The sequence below is a fragment of the Podarcis gaigeae genome (genome assembly GCF_964106915.1).
Source record: "Podarcis gaigeae genome assembly, chromosome: 2".
NCBI classification, from domain to species: domain Eukaryota; kingdom Metazoa; phylum Chordata; class Lepidosauria; order Squamata; family Lacertidae; genus Podarcis; species Podarcis gaigeae.
Window position 1 is genome coordinate 20,902,464 of NC_139679.1, and position 14,947 is coordinate 20,917,410.

Here is a 14,947-nt window from a genome sequence, read left to right on the forward strand (position 1 = left end):
GGTTCAAACTCTCCTACCCTCTTAAGAAGGGAAGCGGGTGGCACTGTAGGTTAAACCACAGAGCCTAGGACATGCTGATCAGAAGGTCGGCGGTTCGAATCCCCGCGATGGGGTGAGCTCCCGTTGCTCGGTTCCTGCTCCTGCCAACCTAGAAGTCAAAGGGCAAGTAGATAAATAGGTACCACTCCTGCAGGAAGGTAAACGGTGTTTCCTTGCGCTGCTCTGGTTCACCAGAAGCGGCTTAGTCATGCTGGCCACATGACCCGGAAGCTGTACACAGGCGCCCTCAGCCAATAAATCGAGATGAGCGCCGCAACCCCAGAGTCAGTCATGACTGTACCTAATGGTCAGGGGTCCCTTTACCCTTTACTTTACCCTCTTAAGAATAAGGCAGAACAGGTTTTAATGGCAGAGGTGAAGACGTCTCTCTCCCGCGCACATATATTTGCATTTCTCCAAAGAGGTAAGGAAACTGTGTCAGGTGTTATGCTGTTTTATCTACACAATAATATCGGAGTTTTTTAAAACAGTAACCTGCCCAAAGCCGCTCAGATGAGCTTTGTAGCTGAACAAGGATGTGAGCCTGGCCATGCCCTCATCTAAATTCAATTCTGCACTCCCCCTGATGTTATTTATTCATGTGGCAACGTCAAGGTGCATGGTTCTATACAGAATGAAAGAAGACAGGAGTTTACAATCAAAACTGACATGACATCCACAACCATGCATTCAAAGCATGTTGGCTTCCCTCCCAAAGATTCCTGTGAACTGGGAACAGTAGCTCTGTGAAGGATCAAACTACAGTTCCCAGAATTATTTACGGGGAAGCCACATTCTTTGAATGCATAGTTGTGGAAAACAGGGAAAAGAACAAAAGAACAGGAAGGAAGCAGAGCCAGGAGAAAATGGGGAGCAATTGTTTCAAGCCCTGTTCAAGTTTTCTTAGATGGTTCTGTGGAGGGATGAGGATGCACGCACCTTCCACACAGCTTTCAACCTTTCTACCTCGAGCAAGGAGTCTGAAGGAGCTGGTAAGGGCTTGCAGACTTCCCCATGGCTGGGCTGGGCAACCCCCAGTCATAGAATAATAGACTTGTAGAGTTGGAAGGGACCACAAGGGTCATGTAGCCCAACCCCCCTGAGGATTTCAAGAATCTTTTGTCCACAACCCTGAGAATTAGAGCCTCATGCTCTACCAACTGAGCCATCCCATAGGTTTGTGAGCAGGGCTGCAAAAGCATCTGACTCCTCAACAATCCCCATCCCAGACCTTCCCGTTCAATATGGAAAGACGGGAAGGGCGACAGGAATGAGTCCAGTGGCATGCAGTTCCACATGCAATCAATGGAGGCACTTTAAGTGACCCCGAGCAGCACTTCCATTGCAGGATAGGACAGTGGTGTGGTCCTATGGGCCAAGGTCCCTTCACCACCTCCACCCAATAAATAATAATAATAATAATAATAATAATAATAACAACAACAACAACAACAACAACAACAACAACAACAACAACAACAACAACAACAACAACAACAACAACTTATTATTTATACCCCACCCATCTGGCTGGGTCCCAGCCACTCTGGGTGGCTTCCAACAAAATATTAAAATACAGTGGTCTGTTAAACATTAAAAGCTTCCCTAAACAGGGCTGCCTTCAGATGTCTTCTAAAAGTCTAGTAGCTGTTCTCGGCTTCTCGCAGTGAGGGAACTGCCAGAAAGCCCTTGGCACTGGACCTCAGTATCCGGGCAGAACAATGGGGATGGAGATGCTCCTTCAGGTATACTGGGCTGAGGCCGTTTAGGGCTTTAATGGTCAGCACCAACACTTTGAATTGTGCTCAGAAATATACTGGGAGGCAATGTAGATCTTTCAAGACTGGTGTTATGTGGTCTCGGCGGCCACTCCCAGTCACCAGTCTAGCTGCCGCATTTGAAGGGACCAGGACACTGCAAAGTTGATGGAAAGTGCCATTCAAATGGCATGTGTGAGCAAAGTCTCTGATTATGTGGAGCAGGGCTTCCCTGCCCCCCCCCTCACATTTTATTCAAGTTGGCACTTCTGGGTGAGTAATTTTGCGTGCCCCGGCATGGCAGTGACCAGAAGAAGAATAGGAATTGCCAAAGGCTCCCTTCCCCTGCCAACTGGAGTGAAAGCTTGGCCCCACAACCATGGGTGCCCAGGGATGTGGGCGCCATGCATGGTCCTGCTGCCATAATTTGTGTGGGTGTCTGGTCCCTTCGGGACGCGGGTGGCACTGTGGGTTAAACCACAGAGCCCAGGACTTGCCGATCAGAAGGACGGTGGTTTGAATCCCCGTGACAGGGTGAGCTCCCATCGGTCCCTGCTCCTGCCAACCTAGCAGGTTGAAAGCACGTCAAAGTGCAAGTAGATAAATAGGTACCGCTCCGGCGGGAAGATAAACGGCGTTTCCGTGCGCTGCTCTGGTTCGCCAGAAGTGGCTTAGTCATGCTGGCCACATGACCCGGAAGCTGTACGCCGGCTCCCTCGGCCAATAAAGCGAGATGAGTGCTGCAACCCCAGAGTGGGTCACGACTGGGCCTAATGGTCAGGGGTCCCTTTACCTTTACTGGTCCCTTCATGGGAAATTCTGTGGGTGCTCTCAGGCACCCAGGATGCCAAGGAGCCAGCACCTATGCCCACCAACACACATACATTGCATTGCCTAAATTTGGACATAGCTTTCAGGAAAAGAAGGAAGCTAGCAAAACATTGGAAAGAACCGCCTATGGAAATTCAGAGTTCTTTGAAACCTTGGAAGTAAGATGCCTGTGATGTCTTGCTGCCGGGGGTGGGATTCTCTATTTCTTGGATATCATCGCTGCCCTTTCAAGAAACTAAGAAGACAGAAAACGAGGAGGTGCAAGCCTGATGGGAGAGCTTCGTCCAGACCTCCCGACAGTGTTTGTGTAACAACCGCGCTTCTCTTCCACGCCTGGACTATTTCAAGAAGTTACCTGAGGGAGAAGGGACGGCAGCCGCCGGGTCCCGAAGTTAATCCCAGCAGAGGGCGCTCTCTCCTCCAGCTTGGATTAGCATTAGGCAGCAATTTCACGCTCGGAGAGAGGAGGCGTCTGCAGATAACTTCTCGGGCTGGACGCCAACAAACGCGCTTAGGAATTACATCACGGGCTCGCGTTTGTGTGTGTGTGCGTAGTAGCGGCGCAAATAAATGCAGCCGCCGCGACCAGGTACTGGGGCAATAAGTGGGGGAAGGCAAGGGGAGGGGAAAGCGTTTGGAGGCGGAGGAAGGAAAGTGAAAGGAGCCAGTGAGAGCGCGCAGAGGCGCACATGGAGAGGCTAGGTGCCTTGCAAGGTTGCAGAGCTCTCCTGCCGCTGGCACGGAACTCCAGCTCGAAGAGCTTGGTCTGAAAGCTGCCTGCCACCCACCTACAACAGAGCCAGGCGGAGGGGCAGAAGAAGGAGCAGCAGCAGCAGCGAGCGAGGAAGTTGCCCAACCTCGTGGATTGCAGCGGTGCGCTTGCTTGCTTTGCAGGCTGCAGGAAGGCGAAAGGCGCGCGCGCTGCAGAGCATCCTCTCCCAGCCACGCTTCGGCAGCGGCGCGTTTGCAGCGGAGCGCAGAGAGACAGAGAGACGCTCGGCGCCTTGGCCTCGCTTTGGTGGACGGCTCGGCGTGGTCCGGCCAGAGGTTTGCAACAGGAGCTGCACCCGGCAGGACTTTGGCTTTCGTGGAGGAATCGCCGCCGCCCCCTCCTCCCCACCTCTGTCCTCTGCTTCATCTTCTTTTTTTAAAGGAGAGAGGTGCCGGAAAAGAGCGAGTCGGTGGTTTCCATAGTGATGGAGGAGCACGGGCAGGAAATTTAAAGGCGCTGGATCCTCGCGAAGCAGACAAGCTGGTGCCAACGTGCGTGGCGGCGGCTGCTGTTGCGGCGGCGGCTGCTTTTGCAGGCTTTTGCAAAGAGAAACGCGAGCCGGAGGGGAAGTTTGCAGAAGAAGCTTTTGCTGAGTGACACCGCGCAACCAACTCGGGAGCCAGAGGAACAATTGCACCCAGCCGGACGAGGCGTCAGGTCTCCGGAACGCGACGGTTTGCTTTGGCTTGGTGGCGTGTGCTTTTCTTATTTATTTTTTTCCTCTTTTTGCATATACTCACCCGAGGCGTTTGCACGCGCCGAATTGCTCCGCGGGACTGAGCGTGGCGCATCCCCTACTTCTTTCCCACGACGGCTTCCTCGGATCCTCGCGCCGTCCCTTGCGCGCTTCTCCCGATGCCTTTTTTGCTGGGCCTGGCCGCCCGGTGAGCCTCCCTCGTTCCCTTCCGTCCCTCGTCCCCCCGTCGAGGATGGATCATTCCCAGTGGCTCGTGACTATTTACGCCTTGGTCGTTCTCCTGGGGCTCCGTCTGGAGCGAGGCGCTTGCCAGCACTACCTGCACATCCGCCCTGCGCCCAGCGACAACTTGCCCCTGGTGGATCTAATCGAGCACCCGGACCCTATCTTCGACCCCAAGGAGAAGGACCTCAACGACACGCTCCTGCGCAACCTCCTGGGCACCCACTTCGACGCCAACTTCATGGCGGTCTCCCTGGCCGACGATCGCCTGGGAGGGGACGACCTGGCCGAGCTGGACCTGCTGCTGAGGCAGAGGCCGTCGGGGGCCATGCCCAGCGAGATCAAGAGCCTGGAGTTTTACGACGGGGGCCTGCAGGCCAGCAAGAAGCACCGGCTGAGCAAGAAGCTTCGCCGGAAGCTGCAGCTGTGGCTGTGGTCGCAGACCTTCTGCCCGGTCCTCTACACTTGGAACGACCTGGGCAGCCGCTTCTGGCCCCGCTACGTCAAAGTGGGCAGCTGCTTCAGCAAAAGGTCGTGTTCCGTCCCCGAAGGGATGGTCTGCAAGCCGGCCAAGTCGGTGCATCTGACCATCTTGAGGTGGAGGTGCCAGCGCCGGGGCGGGCAGCGCTGCACGTGGATCCCCATTCAGTACCCCATCATCGCGGAGTGCAAATGTTCCTGCTAGTGGACGTGGGGGGGACCGGGAAGGGAGCTGCCAGCGCGGTGCACTTAATTCCCATCCTCACCCTTTAAAAAAAAAAGAAAAAACTGCAAAGATCGTGCCCGCCACCCACCCCCTCTCAAATCTCTTGATCTGTTTCTCTACCCCCACAAAAAAATACAAAACTAAAACAGGACTGCGGTAGTGGACTTTGGAAAAGCTCCAAAACTACGGACAGCTCTTCGGCCTCCCGGTTCAAAACGTTGCACTGCACTGCAAAGTGTAGGGGAATGTAACTTTGTTATGTCTGCGAGCGTGTGTCTGTGTGTGAAAGAGAGAGTCGTGCAGAGGTGACAGAAAGTGCGCGCGTGTGGCTATATAAATAGAGGCACCCTCCCCGTTTGAAATCTCCTGTTCAAAAAGGTCAGTGTTACAACGTGGAGTAAACACCTTCGTCTACTGTATTGTTAAAGAGTCTCCTCATTGATCGCCGCTTTAAGGTATTTTGGCTCCCTCTCCCCTCCTTTTAATTTATATTCCAGAGAAAAATATTAGGGGAATTTAAGAACCTAAACAAACAAACAGGCCCCCATCTGCCCCACCCCCTAAAAAACAACAACTTCGCTTTTTTGCGAAGGTTTTTTGTTTAAAAAAAGAAACGTGAACTTTTGGTAAGAAAAGAAACATATATATATATATATAAATATATATAAGATATTTTCCATTCTTCGGAAAATGTATGCGTGCGTTGCGTGTGGATTTTTTTTATGGACTTCAAGATATTATTATTATTATTGTTATTGTTATTATAATAAAAAGCTTAGGACACGGTGTTACTGTATATAGTGAACTTTTTTTGCTGTTGGAATGTCTTTAACCCTCTGTAAATGGAAGAGAGTCTGCTATTTATTCTTTATATTCGTTCCCTTGTAGTCAAAAAAGTTCAGTTCAGAATTAAAATCAACCACTAAAACACGGAGCCCTGTGGATTCTCTTCGGTGTTGGGCTGGGAGGCTAAGGTCAGAGGCGTTGGGTTGTGTTAAAGGGAGCTTGCTGTACCTTATTAATACACTTAATTTGCATCCCGCCTTTCGTTCAAGGAGCTCCAGGCGGCATCCGTGGTTATCCCCTCCCCATTCCATCCCCCCAGCAACCCTGCGAGGTAAAGGGACCCCTGAACATTAGGTCCAATCGTGACCAACTCTGGGGTTGCGGCACTCATCTCGCTTTACTGGCCGAGGGAGTAGGCGTACAGCTTCCGGGTCATGTGGCCAGCATGACTAAGCCACTACTGGCGAACCAGAGCAGCGCACGGAAACGCCGTTTACCTTCCCGCTGGAGCAGTACCTATTTATCTACTTGCACTTTGACGTGCTTTCAAACTGCTAGGTTGGCAGGAGCAGGGACCGAGCAACGGGAGCTCACCCTGTCACTGGGATTCGAACCGCCGACCTTCTGATTGGCAAGTCCTAGGCTCTGTGGTTTACCCCTGCGAGGTAGGTCAGACCAAAAGAAGATGGCTGGCCTGAAGGCTGCCAAGATGCTTCATGGATGAGCATGAATTTGAACCTGAGCTCCCAGGCTCTAACCACTGTGCATCGTGTCCTCTCTTTGACTACTTTCTGCATTTGGGGCAGGAACGCTGATGGAGGCAAAACTCTCCGTTTTCTTTTAACAGCACCACATCTAGGTTTGCTCGGAAGGAAGGCCCTCCCACGTTCAGGACTCCCGCCCCCCCCCAAAAAAAAGTGCATAAAACTGGAGCACGGTTCATGGTGAGATCTAGCTCCTTTTTTCCTTTCTGTCGTCGTCCCCCCCTTCTTAAGGGAGTTTTAAAACTTGGAGGAGAGGCGGCGGGACTGGTTGGTGGTTTTGCTTTGTAATGCTGCTTGCGCTATTGGCTGTCACCCATCCTGGAAGGCACAAAGCAGAGACGCCTCGAGCGGGGAGTGGCGGGGGGGTGGGGGTGGGAGAGAGGGAGCAGCTCAGCGGTTACTGCTTTGACATCTCATTTACAAGGAGCCACGTGTCCCTGACACCTCCCATTGTGGTCGAGCCCAGCGGAAACCTGAGCCTCGACGGCGCGTTCTTGAGCGCTCGCTGGAGACGGTCGCCTATCCCGCGCAAGAGCGAGCCAGCGCCCCTCTCCGCCTGCCCGCCCCCTTTGCGCTTAACCCCTCGGCTTCCGAACAGAAAGCAAGACGGCGCCTCCAACATCATTGCACCCCCACCCCACCCCCGTCCCTCTCCGTGCTGTAGCCTTGCCCGTCTTTTTTTTTTTTTTTTGCATCCAAATTGCCCGGAGTTGAGATCCTTCCTCTCTGCCTTCCACTTTCCAGAGCATAGGTGCCGGCTCCCTGGGTGTCCGAGCACCCACAAAATTCCCCATGAAAGGGGACGGGCACCCATGGGGCATAGCCAAGGGGGGCAGCTCTCCCCCCCATTAAGTAAAACAATAAAAAATACTTAACTTACTGACTAATCACGTCGGTTCTGCCCCACCTAACCAAGTCCTGTCTCCCCTAGCAAAACTCCATGCTACACCCATGCAGGCACCCACAAATTTCAGTGCCGAGGCCATGCACACTGTAAAAGGCACCCGTGGTCGCGGGGTCAAGCTGTCACTCCTATTCCTGAGTGTGGATCCCATTGTCCTCCACCCCTTGCTACTCAAGCAGCTATACGGTGGTACCTCGGGCTACAGACACTTCAGGTTACAGACGCTTCAGGTTACAGACTCCACTAACCCAGAAATAGTACCTCGGGCTAAGAACTTTGCTTCAGGATGAGAACAAAAATCGCGCAGCAGCAGCGGGAGGCCCCATTAGCTAAAGTGGTTCCTCAGGTTAAGAACAGTTTCAGGTTAAGAACGGACCTCCAGAACGAATTAAGTTCTTAACCCGAGGTACCACTGTAGTTGTGTTTCTGGGAAAGAATAGCAGAATCATGATGGAATGATAGAGTTGGAAGGTAAAAGCAAACACTGAAAAAAATAAATCATACAAAGCGCCACAGCAAGTAACATAGAATCATAGAGTTGAAAGGGACCCTGAGGATCATCTAGTCTGACCCCCTGCAATGCTGGAATATGCAGCTTTTCCCATACAGGGATTGAACCTGCAACCTTGGCGTGATCAGCACCACGCTCTAACCAACTGAACTATCCAGACTAGAAAGGCAGGCTGTGCCACATTGTGGGGTGCCTGACTCCAGAGCAACAAATCTGAATCAGTCACTCCACTGTTCCTTTTGCCCCGTCAATTGAAAAATAGGTGGGGACATGCATTTCTTCTTTTTTCCTTTACAACGCATGTTTGCGGGGGGAAAACCCCTCTTCTGTCCACATTGGTGATGCTGTAATTACAGAGCCAAGAAAGGGCGTCGGTGCTTCCAGAACAGGATTAGGGAGCCTCTGGACCACCAGAGTTGGACTACAACTCCCATCATGCTGGCTCGGGCTGATGTGAGGTTGCCGTGTGGCAAATATCTGGTGGGCCAAAAGTTTTTCATTCCTTTTAAACTGGGAGAGCCAGGGGGGCAGGGGAGACAGCTGACCCTCCAATCGAGTAAATAAAGAAAAATACAGTGGTACCTCGGGTTAAGTACTTAATTCATTCCGGAGGTCCGTACTTAACCTGAAGCACCACTTTAGCTAATGGGGCCTCCTGCTGCTGCTGCTGTGCGATTTCTGTTCTCACCCTGAGGTAAAGTTCTTAACCTGAAGCACTATTTCTGGGTTAGCAGAGTCTGTAACCTGAAGCGTATGTAACCTGAAGCGTATGTAACCCGAGGTACCACTGTACTTAACTAACTGGCCAATTGCATTGCAGATAACTCAGTTCTGTTCCCCCCAACATAAAGCCTGCCCCCCCATGGCTTCCATGGGTTCAAACAAATCCCACACCAGGTAGCCCCCTTTGTTTCCTGGTCAGTTGCTTATCAAACAATAGCGTGCCAGAAATTCAAGAGGGTTGATTTTTGTTCATATATATATATATATATATTAGTATTCAAAATACTGCAGTTCATCATGTCCGTAATCCTTACTGCAACCCTGAAAAGCAGATCAGTGCTGCTACCCCTCTCCATTGCAGAGAGGAGAGGGGGGATGGAGGACTAATCGTCAAAAATGAAAAAGTCAATGGACTTTTTTGAAAATACAAGAAATTGGGAAACGTCCTCAGTCACTTCTCTGCCTGCAGAGCTGCACCTGTTGGTCTTCTGCTGAGTGTGCAAAGCCTTCTCCGAGCCGGTGCCAACTCCCAGGGGAGTTGTAATTATATTTAAAAAATTCCACCTGAAGGGCACCCGCTTGGCAATTGGCACAGGAACTCAGCCAGAATAGGTTGGGGCAGCCTTACAAAGACCCTTTGCCACGGCAAGGCAGTGATCCATGAAGAACTGCAAGAAGATCAAACCTATCTATTCTTAAGGAAATCAGCCCTGAGTACTCACTGGAAGGACAGATCGTGAAGCTGAGGCTCCAATACTTTGGCCACCTCATGAGAAGAGAAGACTCCCTGGAAAAGACCCTGATGTTGGGAAAGATGGAGGGCACAAGGAGAAGGGGACGACAGAGGATGAGATGGTTGGATAGTGTTCTCGAAGCTACCAGCATGAGTTTGACCAAACTGTGGGAGGCAGTGGAAGACAGGAGTGCCTGACGTGCTCTGGTCCATGGGGTCACGAAGAGTCGGACACAACTAAACGACTAAACAACAACAAGGCTTTACCAGTAACAATTGAAGCCTTATCAGTCCACTTCCTATAACCCAGGATTCACCAAGCTTTATGGAGTGGTGGGTGCATTTTGAATTTTGAGAGAGCCCTGGGGGCGCCAGTGGGGAGGCCAGAACACATAATGCCTCTCCATTGTCTTAGAGGGACAACTACCCCATACCCTCCAACATGTCTCAGATGAAAATAGGGATGTGTTGTTATTACTATTATCATCATCATCATCATTAGACATTTAAAAGCTTCCCTATACAGGGCTCCCTTCAGATGTCTTCCAAAGGTTGTATAGTTACTTATCTACTTGGATTGAGGCTCACATAACACCAACAGTTGAGATTCCTGCATTGCTTGGGATAGATGACCTAAGTTTCTATTATTCCTTCACTGAAAATAAGGACATTCTACCATACCTTCCAGCATTTCTCCGATGAAAATGGGGGTGTCCTAAGGAGTAGTGGGAAATTCTAGGATCAAATCGGTAAATCCGAAAATCTGTAGTTTGTCCCTGAAAAATAGGGACACTTAGAGGGCCTGCCACCCATGACCACTTTATGCCTACCATAGGAAGTCATCTATGTCCAGCTGGTCCTGATTGTGGAGATTACACAATATCAATTTTACACAGGGGGGGAGGAGGGAGAGAGATGCTGTTGCTGTCAAATACCAACAGAAAGAATTATTCAGGACCAGGAAAAATACACAAGGTCATTTCACTGTCATTTCACAGAAATTGCTTGGAAGGCACCTGCCGATTTTACCCCACAACTTTCTTTATTGGACTGCTAGAGATGTAGTTTTTTAAATAGGAAAGGAAGGAAGGAAGGAAGAAGGAAGGAAGGAAGGAAGGAAGGAAGGAAGGAAGGAAGGAAGGAAGGAAGGAAGGAAGCCCAGAGCCTGCAGCATCTTCCCACGGGCACCAATGAAGGCCTTTATTGGCACCATGGCATTCATGGGCACTAGCTTGGCGATCCCTGCTGCACCCAGTTAACCTCATGTCTCTAATGCACTAGTACTAGTCAATAAGTTATTTCCTCATGCAGAGGTGCTTGGCTCAGCACCAGGGGTAGGCAACCTAAGGCCCATGGCCAGATGCGGCCCAATCGCCTTCTCAATCTGGCCCACAGACGGTCCAGGAATCAGCGTGTTTTTACATGAGTAGAATGTGTGCTTTTATTTAAAATGCATCTCTGGGACAGTGGCATAGCGTGGGGGGTGCAGGGGGGGCCAGCCACACCGGGCACAACATCTAGGGTTAGAGTTAGGGGGCACAAATCCATGGGTTAGGGGGCACAAATTACTTGCCTTGCCCCGGGTGCTGACAACCCACGCTACGCCACTGCTCTGGGATATTTGTAGGGGATAGGAATTTGTTCTTTTTTTTCTTTCGAAATATAGTCCGGCCCACCACATTGTCTGAGGGACGGTGGACTGGCCCATGGCTGAAAAAGGTAGCTGACCCCTGCTCAGCACTGTCTGGAAGCCACACCCCCAGCCATGCAGCATTGCTTGTTCCAGATGTGGAGCTGTCTGTAGACACTGGAAGATTCTGTATACACTGGAGACTTACCTTTGCTACACATTCCCAGGCCTGGGCAGTGGCTTTCAAGCCAGGATTTCTTATTGGGAAACTCAGTTACGATCAATAGACTTTAATCCCACAAAGGGCCAGATCCCTTCCTTCCTTCTTCCTTCTCCCACCCCTCCTCTCTCTCTTTCTCTTGCTCACTCTCATACCCTTGCAAACGCAATCATTGCTGATGTCTTCAAGTGCCAACTTGAATAAAATATTGGGGGGCCCAGGTAAGCTCCGGCCCACAGAATCAATCACACGATGTGGCATAGAAACACAATTTGAACGGCAATGCCCAGCAATGGGGGGGTGGCCCCCTCAAATATTTTAGGGTGGGGGGTAAAGGGACTTCGGCCCCTAGGAGTTGGCTCCTATGTACTCAGATGTAAACCCCATGGAGCCCAATGGGACTTACTCCCAGGTAAGTCTGTGCAGGCTTGGAGTCTTATAAATAAACAGGGTGATACATCTCTGGCAGCCACTGGAAAAAGGTAAAGGGAGCCCTGACCATTAGGTCCAGTCGCAGACGACTCTGGGATTGTGGCGCTCATCTCGCTTTACTGGCTGAGGGAGCCGGCATACAGCTTCCGGGTCATGTGGCCAGCATGACTAAGCCACTTCTGGCGAACCAGAGCAGCGCACGGAAATGTCGTTTACCTTCCCGCCAGAGTGGTACCTATTTATCTACTTGCACTTTGATGTGCTTTTGAACTGCTAGGTTGGCAGGAGCAGGGACCGAGCAACAGGAGCTCGCCCCGTGGCGGGGATTCGAAATGCCGACCTTCCATTCAGCAAGTCCTAGGCTCTGTGGTTTAACCCACAGCGCCACCAGCGTCCCACTGTACTTTGGAACAAACCAATAAATAAGCAGCACTCCCCCCAAAAATTCTTGATCAGCGTCCTATCCCTAGATTCTTGATCAGCGTCCTATCCCTAAAGAAGAGAAATGGACTCCTGTGTGGCTTGGATAATCCCTTTAAACCATGATCTATGTTTTAGGATGTAATTAGGTGATATCACCATTGATGTCTTCTATTAATTTATGAGCAGAGGGCGATGTTTATGTTACAAATTTATTGTAATGTATGATGTTGGTCTTTTGTTTTTGTTTTGCTTTGGTTCTTGTCTGTTTTTTGTAAGTTTTGGCGGTTTTAAATTTGGAGGTTCAAGTACATTATGGTGGTATGGGAAACTGTCGTGTGACGGGCCAATGGCCGTAATAAAGATCAATCCAATCCAATCCCCCCAAAAAGCAGGGTGGGGGTGTTAACAGCAACTCTTCCTGCACATTTTTTTCCTGCAGGGGAAAATAAGTCGGGTGGGAGTATTGCACCTTTCTGTATTTATCTCGAAATCCATGGCATTTGAAAATGAAAAGTGTGGAGGCATGTATTACGTCAATTGTTTTAAACATGATTTTTCCCCCCTTCTTCACTGGGAGTCTAACCCTGCAAATTCCACATAGCTGAAGAGGCATCCCCCGCCCTGCCCTGCCCTGCCCCACACGCCTTCCCCTTATTTAATGCGCTTTCCCTTCCAATCAGGTGGGGGAAGAGGGAGGGTTAGAGGGTCCAGGTACCTTATTGTTGGATGTATTCATTAACTTAGCAAAGAGGAACAAGGGGGACTGTTACTCATATAGGAGTCTCCCTGCCCCCAAGACTATCTAAAGGTTCCATTGTAAAAGGATTAAAAGTCAAAGGCCTCCATCTTATGATTCTTTCATTTAATCTTAGTGGCGCCTAAAAGACATGCTGGATGGATGATCACATTTAGAATATTCTTCGTGCTGGATACCTTTGGACTTCAGGCAGAAGCAAAGGAGTTTCAGAAGGCCATGACGGGGATGAGTGGGATTTATTATATTTTTATTGTTTTCATGCATCCATAGAAGAGGGGAACTCCGAGGCGATAACAACGAAAAGCATAATGCTAAATACAAAAAGCGGGGGGCAGATATACTGCATAATTTACCCTCTAGCAGTGCCACTTGGAAGACTTGCAATTCCACAGACAATTTAAAATAGGCCACAATGAGTTGCCGACATCTTCATTCTTTGCTGCTCTCTGTAAGGGGAAAGTGGATGTGCTGTGCACAGGTTGGGCGGAAGGATGCCTGAGCAGGATTGAGGAGGGGGCAAGATGCTGGAGAAACCCCTCTAAGCAGGAGGTGCCCTGCAGATGTTGTGGGACTCCAATTCCCATCAGCCTCAGCCAGCAGAGGCACAGCCAATGATCAGCGATGATGGATGATCAAATCAAACGACAACATCTCCAGAGTCGTCTTCTTCTTCTCTGGCGATCACTTGTTGCTGAGTAAGATTGTCTTCCATGAACACGGTCTTAACAGTGAGTCCATAAGTGACTGTGGAGGCCAATTCTGGATCCACACATCCTTCCACAGTGGGGACATAGGTTTCTTGGCGGGAGTTGGTGAGGGTTTGCCAAGCATGCCTTCCTCTTAGCACGATTCTCCCTGAGTTTGAGCTTCTTCAAAGTCCATGACACCTTTGGTCAAGGCTGTTCTCCAACTGGAGCGCTCGCAGGCCAGTATTTCCCAGTTGTCAGTGTTTAGACGACAGCTTTTAGATTTGCCTTGAGAGCGTCTTTAAAGAGGTTTAAAGATCTGCAGGGTACTGGCTTCCTCGCCCCTGCAGTAATGTATGCTGGACAACTGTGGTTTTTAGGAAATAAACCAGAACCTTCTCCCCAAAGCCCCCAGACCTGACTGCACAGGAGGAATGTCACCATCCTGCTGCAGAACATTGGAAGCAAAGAACATTTCCTTTGCATGCAGTGTGGCCATTAAGCTGCAGGGAAGCATGCATGATGCCACCCACTTTCCTTCACCTCCCATCAAAAGGTGGGGGCAGGGATAAAAACGTAAGAAGAGCACTGTTGGATAAGCCAATGGCCTGAAGAATCATAGAACTGTAGTGTTGAAATGGTCATCTAGTCCAATCACCTGCAATACAGGAATCTCAGCTAAAGCATCCATGACAGATGACCATCCAACCATGTAGCCTAGCATTCTGTTCTCACAGTGGCCAGCCTGTCAGAAACCATCTAGCACAGCCTCTTTCAACCTGTGGGTCCCCAGATGTTGTTGAAATACAACTCCCCTCACCCCTAGCTAGCAAGGCTAGAGCTCAGGGATGATGGGAGTTGTAGTCCAACAACATCTGGGGACTCACAGGTTGAGAACCGCTGACAGGAGGACCTAAGCTCAAGAACATTCTTCCCTCCTGTGGTTTCCTCAATGAATGCATGTCCATTGTCTTCCGATGTACATCCTCCCCCTGCCCAGATTCCTCCTCAACAGGATCACAGTCAATGTTGCCTGGGAAGGGATGGTGGTCTCAGACTCTCAGAGGCACATCCAGACCCTCTAAGACTGTGGTTCCCAACCTTTTTTTGGCCATGTCCCACCTAAGCATCTATAAAAACCTGATGCCCCCCACCATGATATATAATTATTATTATTCAAAACATGAACTCCTATTCACATGAAAGAAGCCTAAAATGACATTAACTTGGTCTAACTCATTCTCAAATTGCCCCTCTTAAAAATAAAATTGCCCCCCTGTGGGGCGTTTGCCCCACGTTGGGAACCACAGCTCTAAGAGGTCCAGAGAGACTCTGATCCAGCTTTTGAGGACCC

At 50.2% G+C, this 14,947-nt stretch overlaps 1 protein-coding gene across 1 annotated transcript; it reads left to right on the top strand.

Annotated features, from left to right (window-relative positions):
- The first annotated feature begins 2,805 nt into the window (after window positions 1–2,805).
- On the top strand, window positions 2,806–5,740 carry NOG (noggin). The gene has a single exon (XM_083728804.1). It carries the CDS (start codon window positions 4,329–4,331, stop codon window positions 5,001–5,003), a length of 675 nt encoding a protein of 224 aa, XP_083584930.1. The 5' UTR covers window positions 2,806–4,328; the 3' UTR covers window positions 5,004–5,740.
- Window positions 5,741–14,947: the final 9,207 nt, after the last annotated feature.

Excerpts from the sequence above, each read along its gene's own strand:
- NOG (XM_083728804.1), top strand. The coding sequence starts at position 4,329 with ATGGATCATTCCCAGTGGCTCGTGACTATTTACGCCTTGGTCGTTCTC.